General features: G+C 42.0%; 1 protein-coding gene across 3 annotated transcripts in view; it reads right to left on the minus strand.

Moving 5' to 3' along the window:
- Positions 1 to 822: 822 nt before the first annotated feature.
- Positions 823 to 18,121, minus strand: part of DIP2 (disco-interacting protein 2) — a 32,707-nt gene continuing 15,408 nt past the window's right edge. Inside the window, exons 1-22 of one of the 3 annotated variants that reach the window (XM_086991183.1) lie at positions 17,255 to 17,382; positions 16,816 to 17,073; positions 15,721 to 15,939; positions 10,482 to 10,727; positions 10,023 to 10,223; positions 9,696 to 9,793; positions 9,188 to 9,391; positions 8,855 to 9,104; positions 8,514 to 8,578; positions 8,133 to 8,346; positions 7,687 to 7,916; positions 7,176 to 7,337; positions 6,450 to 6,692; positions 5,838 to 6,171; positions 5,391 to 5,659; positions 4,098 to 4,476; positions 3,631 to 3,938; positions 3,028 to 3,336; positions 2,486 to 2,729; positions 2,031 to 2,247; positions 1,572 to 1,742; positions 823 to 1,331 (exon numbers count right to left, since the gene is read on the minus strand). In XM_086991183.1, the coding sequence (XP_086847309.1) occupies positions 1,250 to 1,331; positions 1,572 to 1,742; positions 2,031 to 2,247; positions 2,486 to 2,729; positions 3,028 to 3,336; positions 3,631 to 3,938; positions 4,098 to 4,476; positions 5,391 to 5,659; positions 5,838 to 6,171; positions 6,450 to 6,692; positions 7,176 to 7,337; positions 7,687 to 7,916; positions 8,133 to 8,346; positions 8,514 to 8,578; positions 8,855 to 9,104; positions 9,188 to 9,391; positions 9,696 to 9,793; positions 10,023 to 10,223; positions 10,482 to 10,727; positions 15,721 to 15,939; positions 16,816 to 16,903 (4,533 nt within the window). In that variant the 5' untranslated portion in view covers positions 16,904 to 17,073; positions 17,255 to 17,382 and the 3' untranslated portion in view covers positions 823 to 1,249. Of the gene's footprint in view, positions 1,332 to 1,571; positions 1,743 to 2,030; positions 2,248 to 2,485; positions 2,730 to 3,027; positions 3,337 to 3,630; positions 3,939 to 4,097; positions 4,477 to 5,390; positions 5,660 to 5,837; positions 6,172 to 6,449; positions 6,693 to 7,175; positions 7,338 to 7,686; positions 7,917 to 8,132; positions 8,347 to 8,513; positions 8,579 to 8,854; positions 9,105 to 9,187; positions 9,392 to 9,695; positions 9,794 to 10,022; positions 10,224 to 10,481; positions 10,728 to 15,720; positions 15,940 to 16,815; positions 17,074 to 17,254; positions 17,383 to 18,121 lie in introns of those variants that run through there. The other 2 variants (XM_022807818.2, XM_022807816.2) reach the window with 2 other exon arrangements.

Genomic DNA, 18,121 nt, shown 5'->3' on the forward strand with positions numbered 1-18,121 from the left:
TGTGTGTGTGTGTGTGTGTGTGTGTGTGTGTGTGTGTGTGTGTGTGTGTGTGTGTGTGTGTGTGTGTGTGTGTGTGTGTGTGTGTGTGTGTGTGTGTGTGTGTGTGTGTGTGTGTGTGTGTGTGTGTGTGTGTGTGTGTGTGTGTGTGTGTGTGTGTGTGTGTGTGTGTGTGTGTGTGTGTGTGTGTGTGTGTGTGTGTGTGTGTGTGTGTGTGTGTGTGTGTGTGTGTGTGTGTGTGTGTGTGTGTGTGTGTGTGTGTGTGTGTGTGTGTGTGCGTGTGTGTGTGTGTGCCTTTCAAGTACCGGGTACAAGACGAATTTTTTCCATAGGCAATGTATTAATAAAGAAAAATAAAGAAATGAATAATAAAGAAAACTTGAATAAAGCAACATGCGCCTTCCTCAATGTGTCTTCTTAAGACGACTGGCAAAAGGTCCGCTCCATCCACTGAACCGACATTACTTGGTATTAATCAATAATGGTATTAATCATGGATGATTGTTATCGTGATAGTTAGCATTCTTGTTACTACCGTCGTCATACCCATAGTCCTCATCGTTAGAGCATTCGCACCACTCAGTTCTTAGCACTTTTACACGGCGACAAGTTCTTGTCATCGTTCTTGAATACATATCAATTACGTTGAGCTTGCGGCACGGCAGCACTGGTGTGTTTATGAAACAGTATTTCATTACGTATTGTTTTAGGTCGTCGTAGGGCATAGAGACCGAGACTCGTTATGGCGTCTCCTGAGCGATTAGCGTGTACCATTTCATTCATTGTCCCTTGTTGTTATCGTAGTATGTAGTATAGTAGTTATTATGATAATCCTTGCTGCGCATTTAGTACCATGTGCTTCCATTACCAAAACCTTCCATCCAGTCTACAAAACTACTACTTGGCTATAAAATCAACTATATTTCATCGTTACCTATATGAAAGGTAGGGAAGCTGACAAGACACGGTTGATGCTTTTGCTTTGTCTGTCCGCAGTATCATTACGTCCGACCTGACAAATGAATAAATGACTTCCTTCCTTGATAATCGCTATTTGATCACGGTTTAAATCATCGTTTCAAAGATAACGTCTACGTAAAAACGGCTAGTATTTAGTTATTAAGCGTTATCGGAAATAATAAATTTTGCACCGTATTCTTTTCTCTTCACCCTTATGTAAACGTAACATTATTTGCTTGCGAACCTAATCGTTGGGTTTGCTCCTTATGCTTCTTTTGTATTTGCTGACGGATTACATATTGTATGCCACGTAAATGGGGTCCAGCTGATCGCTCAGAAAAGAGTCTCGAAGATGCATACGTTGTTTTTCGCCCCTGGAAATCAAAAGAGCCACATATGTTAACAAACAAAACGCATACTTCACCTCGGTCGAAGTCCATTTGTAAAAACAAACAATCTCGTTTTTTCAGCGGTCTTTTCTGTGTTGAGATGTCCTATTTAAATAGAAAATAATTTAAAAACTTCATATTAGAAGAACGCCAATGGAAATAACACCAGACGTGTGATCAGTAACTGTTAATAATAATAATGATGATTGTTATTATTACTGTTACCTGGAGTTGATCGGCACAACACCAGGATCCACGATAACGACGACACCGACAATGAGCTGATGCTGTTCGAGGACGGCGATTGTTACAAGGGGAACGAGGTCAAGAGCTTCTGCTTCCGATCCATCCAATTCCACTACCGATACTAGAAGATTTGTCCACGTAAACACCGCGCTGCAAAGCAAACATGACATCGAACAAATAAGCATTCAATTATTTTACAAGGCGACCATTTGACCTCGTTTGCTAAGTTATAACGCATTGAGCCCCATAACGTATAATGAACCATAATCGCTATGCAACTACTGCAAATAAAATTGAGGTGACGCGCCTTCATGTCGATAATATATAATAGCATATTTAAGGGTGCAGAATAAAAATGGAGTTTAACGGAGGAAAAAAAGCGAGTAAATTCTTTGTGTCAGCTATAGAAGCAGATATTCTCTATGTCTGAGTATGTACCATTCGGCAATCTTCTTGTGACAGCGCTGGATAGTTGCTTCAATATCGCAGGGATGATACCTCATCCCGCGCAACATAATCGTCTCCTCGAGGGCGCCAACGACAAAAACGGCGTCGTGTCCACTACTGCTGGCGCCACCCCCGCCCGCAGGAGCACTACCACCGTCAATATTTCGACTACTTTCGCTAGTGAGCAACGTCCCATCATCACCGCTGTCTGCGTGTCCCCGGTATTCGCCAGATCGGCAGCAGCAAAAGGAAAATAACGATTTAAGTTATTATTTGTGAGAAAAAGGTCGTTTCGGTCAAAGTGTGCACTAAACTTAACGCATTCCAAAATCACTTCTAACGACTACCAAATACTAACTTTAAAAGCTACGGATTCTGTTTAAAATCCACTACCAGCTGAAAGATTTACGTCAAATCTAATGCTACTGAAAGCCGCATAAGCGTACCTTCAGCATCACTTTGTCCACTGGTGTCGCGAACTCTACGCAAGAACCCGAGGTAACCTGTTCTCGCAAATGGGACTTGGGTTTCCCCTGCGCTCAAACGGGCTCGAAACACATCATCATGGTCTGAATCAGCATCGCCGCCTGCCCGGAAGAATCCATCAGCTGAATGGGGACTTTGAACCCAGATTTCACCAAGATGGGAATCGCCACATTGACCCAACGTTTCAGGATTGGCAATGACCACCTGATATCATGTGATCGAGAAGAGAAAAACCGTTCGCGAAAATTAAACTTGCTTGATGAAGTTGAACAACCTTTGCGTTCTTCTCCCGCGTCATATCAGATCCCTTACTTATAATTTATATGTTTATGTCGAGAACCACTGAATCTAGGCCTAGGAAGATTTAGGCTGATGCCGCGAACGGTGAAAATTGTCATTGGAAATAAGGCAAAAATACGTATATATATATACCACTATAAGATGATGCGGGTTTTGGTGGTGACAATCAACGTCTGACGCCGTACACAGCTTGACTACAGACCTTTACTCCAGGGAGAAGCTTGCCACTCTCGAGTAGGCAAAGTGAATGCGGCGAGCCTCGTTGAACGATGGTGACTCTGTCGTTGCGTAGTGCGCGCATGTCAACGTAAACTGACGACGGATCTGGGGATGATGCGCCCTGTACGCATAGAGCCACATTCACTCGACAGCCAAACGAGGTCGACACCGCACGCGATGATAAGCCCAACGCCGAGAACAGTTTGCTAAATGTTTGAGTCAATGCTGTACGAGGTCGTTCCTCGGCAACAACCACGCACGTCCTGACGCAGCTCAGGTTTAGCCCACGAGCCTGCATAGATCACAAGGAATGCAAACTCTTGCTTACTTATGTAAATAACACCTATTTTAATGTTTGTGTGCGTTCGGAAAAGAAATAAAAGTACGCAACCGGAGTGCCATTTCAAGGTGGCGCTAATTGAAAGTTGGTGCAATAACACAAATAAGCTGGTACTACCATGTTGACCGTTATGTACACATGCTGCTATAGAGACCACTTGTTACTAATGCTGTACGACGATGATAAAATAACAAAGGTTACGATAAATGCTGGCATACATTTTAGCAGGCAGGCAGGCCTACTTACCTTGAGTTCTTGAATGGACGTGCCTAGGCCTCGTGTACAAAGTTCCATAACTCCGTACGAACAGAACGTATCTCGAACCTGGTGTTGACTGAGCGTGGCGAGCCACAAATGCGGCTGAGCCTCGACTTCAGCCGGTGGTACAAGCAACGTGTGATGACCGGCGTAGACCGAACTGAGACACCACAAAGCCAACCCGAGTCCGGCGTATGGCTCTAGACAGAGGCACACGTGTCGAGAGGGATACAGCTCACAGGCGAGTTTCATGCTTCTACACAACCAAGTAGTAGCTGCATGAGACATCTTTATGCCTGCAAAGTACAGTCAGGTATATTTTGCGCTCGCGAATAGACCTACCAATCAGTTTATCGGTAATTGATTACTACTTCTAATATAGATGTTCGTTGCAATGTAGCATAGCTCGTTGTAGCTATTACGTTTGGTCGAAGCGCGCGAACCAGATTACTAACCAGCCAGCATGCCTGTAGTGCTGACGCTGAAGTCGACATAAGCAAGTGAATCTGCCAATTGTGGCCGTTGTAGCTGAACGCCTTTCTTGGGCTTCGGCGGGTCGTCTGTATCGAGGACGGTTGGCCATGATCTGGCATCGACTAGCGCGGTCGCTTCTTTGCCACGAAGTAGTTTGGAGATCGCCGCTGTTGTCAGTACGAGTGCCGCCTGACTGACATCGACAATCATTCGGACAGTGGGTAGAGTCGCTGCCAAGTTTTGTGAGTGCGGTGGGCGGATAGCTACAGGAACGAGACCCGCATACAGACAGCCGTAAAAAGCGCAGGTTAAGTCCAACCCCGCGGGGTACACGAGGGCGACATTGTCCCCGACGTTCACCTAAAACGTAAGCATAACAGACCTGTTGTTATAGGTTGCTGCAACAGTGCGTGTCTGTAATGGCAATTATTAATACTGAATGTAGTGATTTTTATTTAACTTAACATTGCTTTGATCATGCACATTGCTCAACACGACTCATAGAACGGAACGCATCGAAAATTAAGATGGCAAATTGACAACGTTTTCTCAATCAAAGCGATATAATAAAACCAAATACAAACGTACAACAACCTCAAGAAATACTAATGTAACTAAATGTATCATTAATCCTGTCGAGCGGTATCGGTTGCTCGTCTGCTGAATTTTCGATGTAGGCGCAAGGCCTGCTATCAGTACTATTTGTCACGAGAACATGGTATACCATTTCTTTGTGACGTTTGAGAAACGTTGCAAAAAATGTATTACGATCATTATTCTGAAACGTAGGAAAAGGTCTCAAATAGATCCTGCTCAGATTTTTTGAAATGCAATACTGTATATATCAATGGATACCACGACCGTATCTACAAGTAAAAAGGTGATATCACAAAATACGAAAGCAACAAACCGTTTAAATTCAGCCACAGCAGTATTAACAAGTCGAAAGGTCAATAGTGTCTTCATTGAAAGGTATGAGGTATATGGTTGTTTCATTTCTTTGTTTTCTAAGTGATTTTTTTTGTATACTTCCGCTATACGTTGCCCTTCACGGGGCCAAATTGGCTGAATGTGTGAAGTTCTGAATAAGTGTGAAGTTCTAAATAAGCGTGAAATTTTGAATAAGTGTGAAGTTCGTATAATGTGAAGCCGTTATTATGCAACAGTGGTGAAACGCCGATGAAACGAAATGTGAGGCATAACTTCCTAAGCCATGAATACACGCCAAGCATAGGACAGAAAAAACAAAGCGAAGCATGCCTTGTTACACTCACCCTACCGACCTTGGCCTTGTCGATAAGCATTGAAGCGATCCTCTCGGCCTTCTTGAACAGCTGAACACAGCTGAGCGTCGTCAGTTGCGGCGGAGCGCCGGCCTTCGAGCTCGGTGTGACAAGCGTAAACAGAACGTGGTCTGGTGTCGACGCTGCTCGCCATTTGAGGATCTCTCCAATGAATTGATATTTGCACACCTCCTCCTCAGCAGACGAAGAGTCCGATAGAGGACCCAGTTCGCGGCCACTGGCAGAGGCTAACCGAACGCCTGCGCGTAACAATAAACAATAAACAAACAACACCACGGTACATACTGATTGAGAAACTATTGACAGTGTTTAGGAAAACATTTGGACCATAATTAGGTGTATAAGCAAGGATACTGAATATTCTTCTTATTTCTATATAAATTTGACAATGAGTGGCATGTATGGGGTGTGTTTTACCTTGAACAATGCTGCCAACGAGTACAGAAGCGGGACCAACAGGTTGGGGCTCCCGCGGTTTTGGAAGATTAGTAACACAGGCATGGGGACACATGAGAATGTTGGCAGGATGTAAGGACCCCTCGAGGAAGCGCCGTCGGGTCTCGGCCGTATGAATTCCCCCCAACGGGGTTTTCGGAAGATAACCGGGCGGGACTAGAGCAAGACAGAAAATTCCTGCCTGGTGTATGCTATCAACCGCCTGTAAAACGCGACTCATCCATTGGAACGATTCTTCCTCAGAACAGTCGGGTCGCTGCTCTGCAACAACGACAATACGCTCATCTCGAAGAACCTGCGGAAGGAGCATAATAACACTTTATCCATCCGTCAAGGAACTGAAAAGAAGATACGATCTATATCGCAATAAAAACGAATTTTCAAACTTACAATGGAAAATTTCAAGACAGATCGCTTGCTTGCTAAAACAGTGTTGGTGTGCCACTTTCTGACAAGATTCTATAAATTAGCTACTTCGGTAGCAGCTCGCAGATAATAATTAATATGATACACAAGCACTCTTTTAGCACCCTTTAATGAATAACGCTTGAGTAAAAAAACATCTGTATCTACCTTAACACCGAATACGACAATTCGTCCCCTATATATGAATTTCACAGGTTCCACAGCAAGGATTGTGGCGATGAGATCGTCTGTGTTATGCTGTCGCCCTCCAGCCTGAATTAGTCCCTCACGGCTGCCACAAACAAATACAAGGCCACCAGGTCCCACGAATCCAAGAAGACCGGTTCGTACAAATCCTCCCCCGCTCGATGAGATGGCCACAGGCTTTCCGTTCCCACTTAATGGTTGCACCTATCGCAGATAAAGCAGTTTTCAACAAGGGTCAAACCGTTAGTGCTAGGTTTTTCGGGAACTAGTTGCACGCGCGCAGTATGACAATAAAAATGCTCACCTCAAGCCTGAATTTTATAGGCTTAATATTAACGATTAGAGATAGACTATATTTAGATAGAACTAATACGCTAGAAAATTTGAGCGAATAAAAAGCAGTATTTTTTTATTCAACCAATCGTAATTGTAAACAAATCGTAATAAAGGTCATTCAGAATATTGGTTTATTACTCTAATTGATTTGAATAATCAAACATGTCTTTCCGAACCGAGAAGTGAATTTCAGAAAAAAATCCTTAACGTTACTTTTTTTAAATAGTTCAGAAGACCACTTTTGTCGTATGTTAATGGTGAAAAGGTGGGAAGAATTCGTGGAAAAACATGAAGCATAACATGCCCAAAATGCACACAGCATTTTCGGCTTTGGAAATTTCATTGACAAACCTTGAAGATGCTTTGCGTCAATCCTTGCAGACCCCAGTAGCTGGAGGCCGCAGTCGACGAGCTGATGCATATCTCCCCAATTTCATCAGTACGACATACCTGCGCAGGCCCGTCCAATTTTACCACAACCGCTGTACATTCTGGCAGGATATGGCCGCAGTCCTGAAAATAACAACATACACAGTATATTGCTGAGATCACCTATCTAGACGCGTGAATTAGTGTAATGGCAGCAGTTCGTTAATGATTTAAAAGCACACATGACTGGGAAATTCTCATTTTGTAAATTCCATTACCGAAATCGCAATCCACCGTAAAAAAACAAACGTAAAGAAATGAAACCCCATGGAGTTGAGGTTTGTCCTGAATACGTTCCGAGCACCACATAGCCCTGCAAAGCTGCATTTTGCTTTACCTGGTATGTTCGCGACGCATTAAGACATTTAACAGCGTCGGAAAATTGCCCGGATTCTGACAAACCATATAAATATGAATTAACGATATCACAAACCTGTATCGTGAGTGAGGTCAGAGAGTTTTCCAGGTCGACTCTGATAACTCCACATGAAAGTGCAGCCATGGATAATACTCCGCGACCGGAAGACCCAGCCCCCACACGACCTGGTCGACGTACTGACACCGTCAAGCCTTCAGGTGAACACGCGCATGGACAAACCGTCTCGGGTCGAAGACCACGGGAATGGAAAGTGGCAATGAACTCGTCACACGATGAAAGTGACCCTAATAAAAGTGACATCAATTAGAATGCGCAGCTACTGCAGTCAGGACTATAGTCTCAACTCGGCTGAACTATTTAGTTTAACTTTTCAGGTAATGTAAATCTACCTCTATATAATTCCCAGATTATGACCAGATTCTAGAAATAAATTTACTTTATCCTGAAATTGAAGTTTCGCACTGAACGAAAAACAAGTGCCTGGTTCGTCGATAACGTACATGGATTAGCGCCGTCGGTAACCAGAAGAAGACGTAATGTCGAAAGGTTTACTTCTTTATTGTCTCGCGTTGCCTGCACTCCCCAATGGAGATCTCTACTTTTGCATACAGATACGGTAGCCTTAAAACGGGGAATAGAGAGCATCCATGCCGCTGGATGCGTCTTCAGTAGTGAATATGGGATAAATACGACATGCATGCCGTTTAACACGCTCTACAAAGATAAGCGTCAATTAGTATCCTCTTGTGGTGATCAGGTAGCATTGGCACATTAATAATATTGGCAATTAGCAATAATATGTAAAAATCGTGCTATGGTAAACTTCAATAAGATCTACACACAGCGAAAAGTTCTATATTGTTCCATTGAAGATAACTAACCGTTAGTACACAGTGCCACAATCCCATTTCCCGTTTGTAATCCACAACGCAAACCATTACGTCACCTAAAAATTTGACAATACATACCATTTATTTTTTATACCTAATTTCAGAAAGAACACAAAAAAAACGCACGTGTACTCCACGAGGGGACGTAAGGATCCACGCTTCCGATTATGTTTCTTTTACTGTTTAAGTTCAGTTGGAATAGAAACGGCAGGTCAATTATGGATAACTGTTGTATCTATCTATCTATCGACTCGTTATCTGTGATAGATATCAATAGAAACAGGTCGACGTGAAGGCAAAAAAAGGTGATGTTTCACCATACGCAGTCCTACCTTCAGTATAACCACATGCTGCAGTGAGTGCTCTTGAATGTGACACGAGACTTTGCCTTGTAACGGCAACGCCCTTCATTGAGCCTTCTTTATCGACGTAATATTCGATATACGCAGTTGAGCTGTCGGCGTGTCGCGGAGATGGTTGCCAGTCCTTCGGTGGCTTCGTCAAATGTTCGGTGACGCACCACTCGAGACGGGGCCAACCCTTAAACGCAGCTGGTTCACCAGTAGATGACTTCGGTAGACCCTGCAAATGGTGAAGTGCGTACTTGCCAACTTGTTTGAATACGCGATGGAAATCTAAGAACATTTAAAAAACCAAGTTCTCACCTTAAAGCACACTTCTGAGGTGAGAGCGTGAGATATTCCGCAGCTTCCAAGAAGAAAACCAATCTGCTGAGTGGATGCATCTCGTCTTGATAGTGGCAATTCTACAGCGACGGGTATAACCCCCGCTGTTAGACATCCGTACAAGGCACACATGAAGCCTAAAGGATCGTTGTTGGGGTACACTAGGGCTACCCGGTCACCCACCTATGAAATGGATCAGCGACATTCGTAAGCAATGTATATCAAACAAACTCGAAAACGTTGAGACGGAAATCACCAAAACTATGAATTAAAAAAAGCTAGGAAATAACACTTGCTGTGTATAATGCAGGTCGGTCGCATTACAATTTTAAAAATATGTTCATTTACGGAAAATCCTAGTTCTAGTTTTAAATAGCGCCCTGTATAAATCGCTCTCACATATATTAGTGGTTTAAAATATGTTACGAAATGGAATATTTGAATTGCAATTTTATTAGCAGCCATAGAAAACAATCTATTGAGGTACCTTGATGACGTTGCCTTCGGCCCCGCCTTTCGACGTGGCTTTTCCAAAGCGATTTAATAATGCGTACGCAATTTTACGTGCCCGTGACCACAGTTTACCTAAATAGACCAGGCGAAGATAGGATAAAAACCTGTTGTATAAACACTTTCTCTATGCGCCTTTACCCGCGGTGCGGCGCATATGTGTCTTCAATGAAAATTCTTTAAGATTGTGCATGGTTGATGTATACCAACGGGTATTCTTCTCACTGATGTAATTATCTTGCTGATCCTCCACATAGTTGATGCGATCATAAAATCAATGCATAAAAGAATTGAAAACACGCACCATATAGCAACGTAGTTCCCACTTTGCCTTGGCCATCAAGAACGGTAGCGGCAGGAGCTTTCATGGTCGAGGTTCCGTAACGCTGGAGAGCAGCCTCGACGCTTAAAGGAAGGCCAGCCGGTAGTTCGAGCTTTTCTCCAATTACCGGTTCCATTTCGGGGCCCTCTAGTGGTGGGGCAGACACCGGAGTCGCGTTTGTGCCTTCGCCAGGTGAAAGACAAAGGCTCGAAAGATGGAACATATACCACCGGGTTGTTTTGCTATACGACACTAGAATTCATGATTTATCCTAACGAGATACTTGTTGAACGCTACAGAGACTATGCTAGTAAAAATTAAGTAACAGAACGCCTGCATCGGAAACGAAAAAGCTGCTCTAAAAGCCTTGCCTTTGAAACAAATAGGATTGCTCTAAAGAAAACGTCCTTTAATGATTGATCTTTTGTCTTTAATACTAACTGCAGTAAAATGATTCATCATCCTGATAGAACTCTGGTAGGGTACGCTTTTTCGGCCTTTTAAGTGTTTGCAAAAGTTGTTGAATCTTTGCTGACACCTTCCACCGCGCTCCGTCTCCCTGTGCATCAAGTTGATCTCCTCCTCCTCGTTGCGGTGTATGAATTCCAGGCCCACTCGCCTGCGACGCCTGCCTACCCCCCAGGGACGATGGACTTGACGTTTGGGTTACGTCCGGGGGGGGCAGTCCTGAAATAACGCGTTCACCGCAATGAAAGCAAATATCAAACTACTTGCAAAAACTTTTAGATCAACTTACTTTCTGTCTGTCCAAAGGAGTTGCTTCCAAGACACTGAAGGCACACGAATTCTGATTACCACGAATATCGATTTCAATAAGAATTCGGTTTGAGTTTGAATACAGACTCCGAGCGATTTGGTACTTTAGTAATAATACATTCTAGTATTTCATCTATCTTCCCAACGGTGAAGGCTAAGGCTCTTTTGCGTATTCCTTGCCCTTTAATAGTACCGAAGGTTATTAAGGCCACCAAACTCGAATTAATGCAAGTAAGGTCACAGTTCAAGTAAGACCATTGACATCCAAAAAAAAGTATATCGCTGCATAACTTGAGATGTTTTCACTTCTTCGAGGGTAAAAACTACTGTGAATAAATCGTACAGTGAACGGCGTTCCGGAAGAGTCAACATAACATGACTGAGGTCGACATATTTCACGAACAGTTCTACCTTTGCTATAACGAAAGCACATATTCAACACGATCTGCATCAGGTCGAATTTTTAGCAGGAGTATTGGGTCTGTGCTCTTGTCTTCAAATCAAGCAAATGCGGACAGGTTATTGATTTCGTTTAGTAGAGCACCTTGAATGTGAAGTCAGGAATTAGTTAGCTATTTATTTCGACTTTTAAAAAAGTCCACTTCCGTGGAGGAAAAGTGACACTTTGGAATTCTGTAGATCGCAGCCCACAATGGTATCAATGTCAGACTCAACATTACCCCTAAGCTCACTTGAGCTGTAGCTTAAGCATCATGTGGCTCTCACCGACACATTCAAATGATTCTATTCATTTTTTAGATCTTATTGCTGGTTTCAGCAGACTATGTAATAGTTCCGAAATTATTGACAGCAAAAAGCAATTGCTAATACGTTTGGCATATTTCGAAAGTTCCTTGTTTCTTCCTGCCCAGCCCTGACTAGAGATCGGTTATCCGGTGGTCCACTGTTCAAACTGTCACCGATGTTCCGCTAGTAAGAGCGAAGATTTTGCAGTTGTCACTATGACGACCACCATCGCTTTCCCGGCTGTTTTCAAATAACAGCATTATGCTGATAAGAAAATTGCTATGTTCATCAGCACAATCGCAGTGGTAGTAATAGACGCGTCTATTGCTATTGTTTACGTTATAACCTGTTAGTTCACCAAAAAAATCATTTACATATATGCACATGCGTGAGCGGTGTGGAAACCTCCCAGCCTAATATAGAACTTCTTACGTTAAGTGCTGTTTTTTCTCCACATAGTTTCCTTTTAATTCTACGAATGTTCTTCAACAACGCCTCCATTTCTATAGTCCGCTGTACAAATAGTAGTTAACATCTTAATCTGCAAAATACGCATTTACGAACACAATCGCCCCTTCATTCGAAAAACTCGGAAATCCAAAAAGCAAAAAAGATCTAGAAAATTTAAAAAAGTCCGAGTGAAAAGATGTGAGCCTGTGTTGTTTTGGTGAGCATCCGTGGCACGCGACGTGCGATCGGCCTTTTCGTACTAAGTCCTTGATCAGTAAATGGCAAACATATCTTTCACAATGTCTATAGCCGCAGTGCCGCCCAATTCGAAGCCAATTTGGCGAACTTTTCCGATGTTCTCAGCAGTGGGTAGAGTTCTTCGTCACCCCACGTGCTTAACTATGTTGATTTTAAGCAGACTGGTTTTTAAATGCAAACAGTTAACGACGGCACGATATTAAATTTCCTCAAAAACGCTAAATGAACGTTCAACTAAGAGTCCAATATATATAACTAAATCCTCACGGATATTCTTCAACGCATACGTGATTTTCGACGGGTAGAGTCATCTTCATGTTGAAGTTAAAAAAAAACTTCTCGGACTATCCATATATACATTGTCTATGTTAAGCTGCTACAAGGCAAAATCACGCGAACTTTGAAATGCAAAAAGTTCTAAATCAGTTAACCTTGAATGACAATTTTTTAATGTACGTTATTCCCTACATACTTATTTAAGCGTTCCGGCAACCTTTGGACAATTACACACCTAATATTCGCGTTTCCGTGTGTCATTTATTTATAGGTTCTTCAAGTGAATCGATAGTGTATGCTTGCCCACCTGTTGCCTTCTTTCGGGCTGAGAAAGCTCCGTAATTGTATAGGCTTAGATCGAGAGGATAAATCGAATCAAAGCCAACGTTGGCTACTCCTTTGCTCTATCCAGGAAGCAACTGAAGAAATAACACTGAAATCTGGGGTTGCTATTAAGCGACCAGACGGCATATTTTGACTATTATGCACACGGTTCATAAGTCTCTTGAGGAACATGAACTTCAACTTTCGACAAATTGCTGTAGTAGCAGAGACTCCTGATGTAGGTTACGAGTACTATTCCCACTTCAGATCCGACCGTACCTTACACTGCCACTGACGTTGATCTCTTTTTGGGCAACGGTAAGGATTCAACCGGCCTCATCTATGGGGAGGCGGCCGTATAGCACATGCTTTATGCAGACCTTTCACTGTTTAAAATTCCGCAATTTGCGTTTCCAATTGACCTAAAGTCTACTCACGGAAATCTATGTTTATTCAGTTCCTGCATTGTCAGTATCCTGAGAACCTGAGAGATCCTGAGAACGTGACACGCGACGTTTTGGCCAATATAGCCTTTAGACTCCAAAGTTCTATTTTTGTGAAAAGCTTCCTCGATTGCGTTCTTATCATTGGATCCCTATATTTGGTCATATCTTCACCGGCCCTCAACACTTTCCGTTCTTAAAACGTTCGCACCATTTACGCACTGTGCTATAGCCTAAGGCTTACTTTCCATACATTTCTAGAGCGTTGTGACCACCGAGAAACAAACATTATAGGTGTCTAGAAGGCTAAAGTCTTTCCTAGCAAAATTCTGTCTGTTAACGGCGCATTTTTTCAAAGGTTACTCAGTCCGCTAAACGGCGCCACATATACGACGATTTTTCGTGTCGGGTGAGTGCGTGTACTAGCCTAACTTATACCAGTAAATGCCCTGCTTAGAATTGAATAAACATTTTCAGATCGCGTGTTTTATAGACGACTCAACGGGAAACTGTGTATGTTATGTGTGATTTAAGTTTCTTTTAACAGTTACCAACGTATGTGTCGATATATAGCTAGGAAAGCAAGCACGACAAGCTAAGAATAACTCAACAAATCTATAGCGGTCTTATCTGCTCTAGTCCTTGTTGATTCATTCATCTCTCATTGTTGTGATTAATGTTGGCTACTCTCTATGATCGTAGCGTGGCTTTGCGACAATATCCGTGTACCGAAGCATTCATAATGAGTCTCGAGTGCATGCTTTACTTTTGATGTAATTATTTTTCACCAATCAGCCTGGTTTGTTTATATGGTGAACATTACGAGAACAAATTATGTCTTCCGTACCTTCACCAAACTAGGTACAGATACCCATAGTATCTCGCTATACATTTCTTTTGTGTTGCTTGTTTTCTCATTAACGCACATCGCTAGTTGGGGTCGACGAATAGAACGAACATCACACAAGTGAGAATCGCTGGAGTTCTTAACTTGATACAAAGGGTAGACTTGTCACATACTTGCTGCAAAGTTTGTTGTTGGAACGTGTTAGAGGTTCTATTGTACCTCCTCATTGCGCTTGCACATCACAAATTAGCAACAGATGCTCCTATTGATATAAACTCCATAGTTAAATTCAGTAATAATATGCATCCTGTCATAATCACAAACGTGGATAGCAGTGATTCTCCTGGCTGACTCGCCATCATATGAATACGAAGTCAAATATTACTCTTATTATATAGTTTAACCCTAAAAGTTATCTTCTGTGAAGTGAGCTTGTACATGGAAAGCCTCCCGTAGAAACGTCGTAATCAGTAACAAGTGGAAACCTAGGAACCTTAACAGATACCAAGGATTTCTCCAAAGAATGGCCTTCCTGCAAACCAAATGCCATCGTCGCTCAATATCTTAATTAACAATCGCATTATGAACAGAAACCGGAAGGTCAAGGGCAAGGGATATTAAAATTTTAAACTAGATTTTCTTTCAGGTGACATACTAAATTTAACCAGCTGAGCTTACTATGATATTTCTCTCTCTACTGACGCTTTTGAATCGTGATGTGATCGCCGTGAGGATATTAACCGCGGCTACGAATACAATCTTTTCGACTATCACAATGGATTCTCCACGCCTCTCAGATCCAATACCAGAACGAATTATATACAAATGATTTATAGACATTAAACAAGATAACAGGCTTTTTGGACAAAGGGTACGTATTGTGCTTCACAGGTGTTCATGGGGAATCAGCTTGGTGGCGTGACCATCGGCTGCTTTGTTAACACAAACTGAGCGTTGTTTCCCTCTCAGTACCCTTTAAACTAGTAACCAAGTTTTAGGACTATACCGTTACCACTTAGATTCAGAAATCTAGCATGTTTTACTAACTGAAAATATAAGGACAATGAGTACCTCAAATGTATCGGCCCAGATCCTAAGCAGAGGCTTGGGCAACTGCGGTCAATCTGCCCTATCAATCATTAGTGTAACTAGAGTGTCAATAATGTTAAATCGGCCTGCGTTTTGATACAAGATGCTTTTATCAATGACTAGCCTTTGTATAAAAAAAAAAACTCTTTAGCTTGCTATAGGCGCATTTAAACTGAATTCTAATTTCAGACTCTTGAAAAAGGATTTATCTAACACGTAATATGATTTTTTCATTATTTAATGTGAAGACCTAACAAATTGAGCTAGGAAAAGTAGTATCTTTTAAGTAAGTAATCTTTATCTTAGTACAACAATAGTTGATGAGTTTTTAGAAACCATGCCACTAGCCAACATTCAGCTAATATTAATCTAAAAAGTAGATAATTGTCGTAGACATATTACTCTTGCTAGATCTATTCAAAACAGGTGTTATATATATGTATGTATAGAGAGGCGAAAATATACGTACGCTGAGGACGAGGTGTGGGTGGCAATGGAGGTGGCTGGTCTGCAATTGTAGTTTGCTGCTGCTGCTGTCCCGAATTTCCGATTATGGCGCCGATACCGCCACCAGCTGCATGAGGTCCTGCTTGAGGTGTGTGAAGAGACTCGTGTGAGGTAGCTGTTGAAGGCGATGATGACAGCAAAGGTCGTCCCGTTGCGCTGTCCTCGTCTGATGAACTATCCGCTGTGTTGAATGGTTTACAACAAAAAAGCGTTTAATCCATCAGTCAGAACCGGTACAGATATGCTCACTTTGACGACATTCTCGCTATACTTCTTGAGTTATTTTTAATGTGACTATAATACGACAATCTGAAATATGCATATAATACTAAGGATCAAACCTATAAAATAAGAAAACTCATAATTCATGACTACTTAAATCTGCTAAGAATAGACTTGTCGAAATTAGCACCGGTCGATTCTGATTCAAACAAAGCCACACAGATAAGACGATAGGAACACGAATAATCTTTGTCTCTCGCAGCAGAAACGGACAATACTTTAGCGCACTGTAAATAATGTGTCAGGTCGTCGTCGTTGGCTTGCTTCTATCGCTCCTCAGATCTTTCTATAAGATTATACACAATTTCTTCCGATTCGTTGCCTCTCATATTCCCTGTCGTTACAAATCGCATCAGTTTGGAGAGGTATGGCGGTCAATACTCCCGGCGCAGAAAGACGAAGCTATGATTTCCAAAAAGAATACTGCGCAAGTTTTGACAGTTCTGCCATCCAGTGATATTTTCTTTCTCTCTGTGCTTCTTCTGCGCTATCTTATTTGTGGACGTTGAGGGCAAACTCTGATTCAATGATGAAAACCCATTCGATTCTTAAGATCATTGCCGAAGCTACTAACGATAAGATCTCATTTTGAACATATGAAGCTTATATAACCTGCAGTAGCCGTAAGTGGCAATAGTACAGCTCATGTGTCAAGTAAAGATAATTAAACAGAGCTTTTTTACTTATAATATTTATGACATATGCTTTGTTTCAACACATCGTTCAAATGTAATAATGATTCTCGTGATATAGAACGTATTTGAATGGTTCTCACCGTGCTGTAGATTTCTGTAGACATTGTTGTGATGCTGCTGATGAGATACTTTTGATGATGCGAGTGAGTTCTTTCTCTTGGATGGCATAGGCGCACGGGTCGTCTTCTCCTGAGCCTTGGCTTGGGCTAGGACATGCTGCACCGCTTCATGCCGAGCCTCTGAATGATACCGAGACTCACTACGCGTCACACGCGAACGCTTTGTGGCCACCGGGATTTTCGACGATGGCTTTGTTGGGGCTGCTGCACCCAAAAGAGCTGAAAGTTTGTAACAGCAGTAATGGTAAACATACTGAGTAGATTTATGTCGATAAGTGAAGGTAAGATAACGTTCGATGTCTATACAATCAAGATAACCTCACGTTAATTTTACTCATTATTAGTTAAGAAGTCAAATGAAGTCATAGATGAGGTAAAACTACATCTGTATTAGTTACACCTGTAAACTATGACCTGCCAAGTCACTGTTTCAGCTTCAAAACACATGTTTGTACAATTGCTTCTACACACACGTGCAGGTTAACGTGTCTATAAGCAAATCCAACGTGCGTCTACATCAAAGAAGCAACAGCGACAAGCTGAATAATGACGTGTTGATCTGTGTTAACGCTGTACGCGATAATCATGCAACTGTAAAACGAAAAAAAGTGGCGTAAAATACACTGCAATGAAATTAAGCGACTCATAACTATACCACGTCCACACGGACCATATTCTGAACAAATTGAGAGGTATTTATGTATTTTTAAGGCACAAGCTATCCCTATCTAATAGGAAAATACTTTCTTTCATTATAACTAGCCTGTTTCTTGTTTCGAAAGGGTTGGTATTTTTATTTGCTCTTTCACTAGAACACCACTTGCAATACACAGATGAAATAATAATGGAGTAATCTTTCAAGAAAGTCAAATTTTACGACATGATGGGATGGGCAGCGGACTTGTGAGTTTGTCTTCCACAACAGATTGAAAGCTACGTATATTTAGTGTTATACATTTAGAGCAATAGTTTATTGTAAACCAGCATTTAGAAAACTCCATAGTGTATCTGTAAACTCAAGCTACGTTTAAAAACACAAATGATGCTACATCACTGGGATGACAGGCAGCATCTTGAACACCATCTTAAACGAGAGGTTGCAGATTTATCCCTTTGTTGTTAATCAGATGCACACTCGAGTCCTAGATGCCTTTTAACAACTCTGAACTGAGCGATTTCTTATTTTACTGAAATTAGAGATAGTCGCATGCCTAAGCGATGCTGGAAGCGTATGGTTACAATCCACCTGTAGTAGAACCCATTGACC

This window comes from Varroa destructor, unplaced genomic scaffold (genome assembly GCF_002443255.2).
Source record: "Varroa destructor unplaced genomic scaffold, Vdes_3.0 BEIS01000005.1, whole genome shotgun sequence".
NCBI classification, from domain to species: Eukaryota; Metazoa; Arthropoda; class Arachnida; order Mesostigmata; family Varroidae; genus Varroa; species Varroa destructor.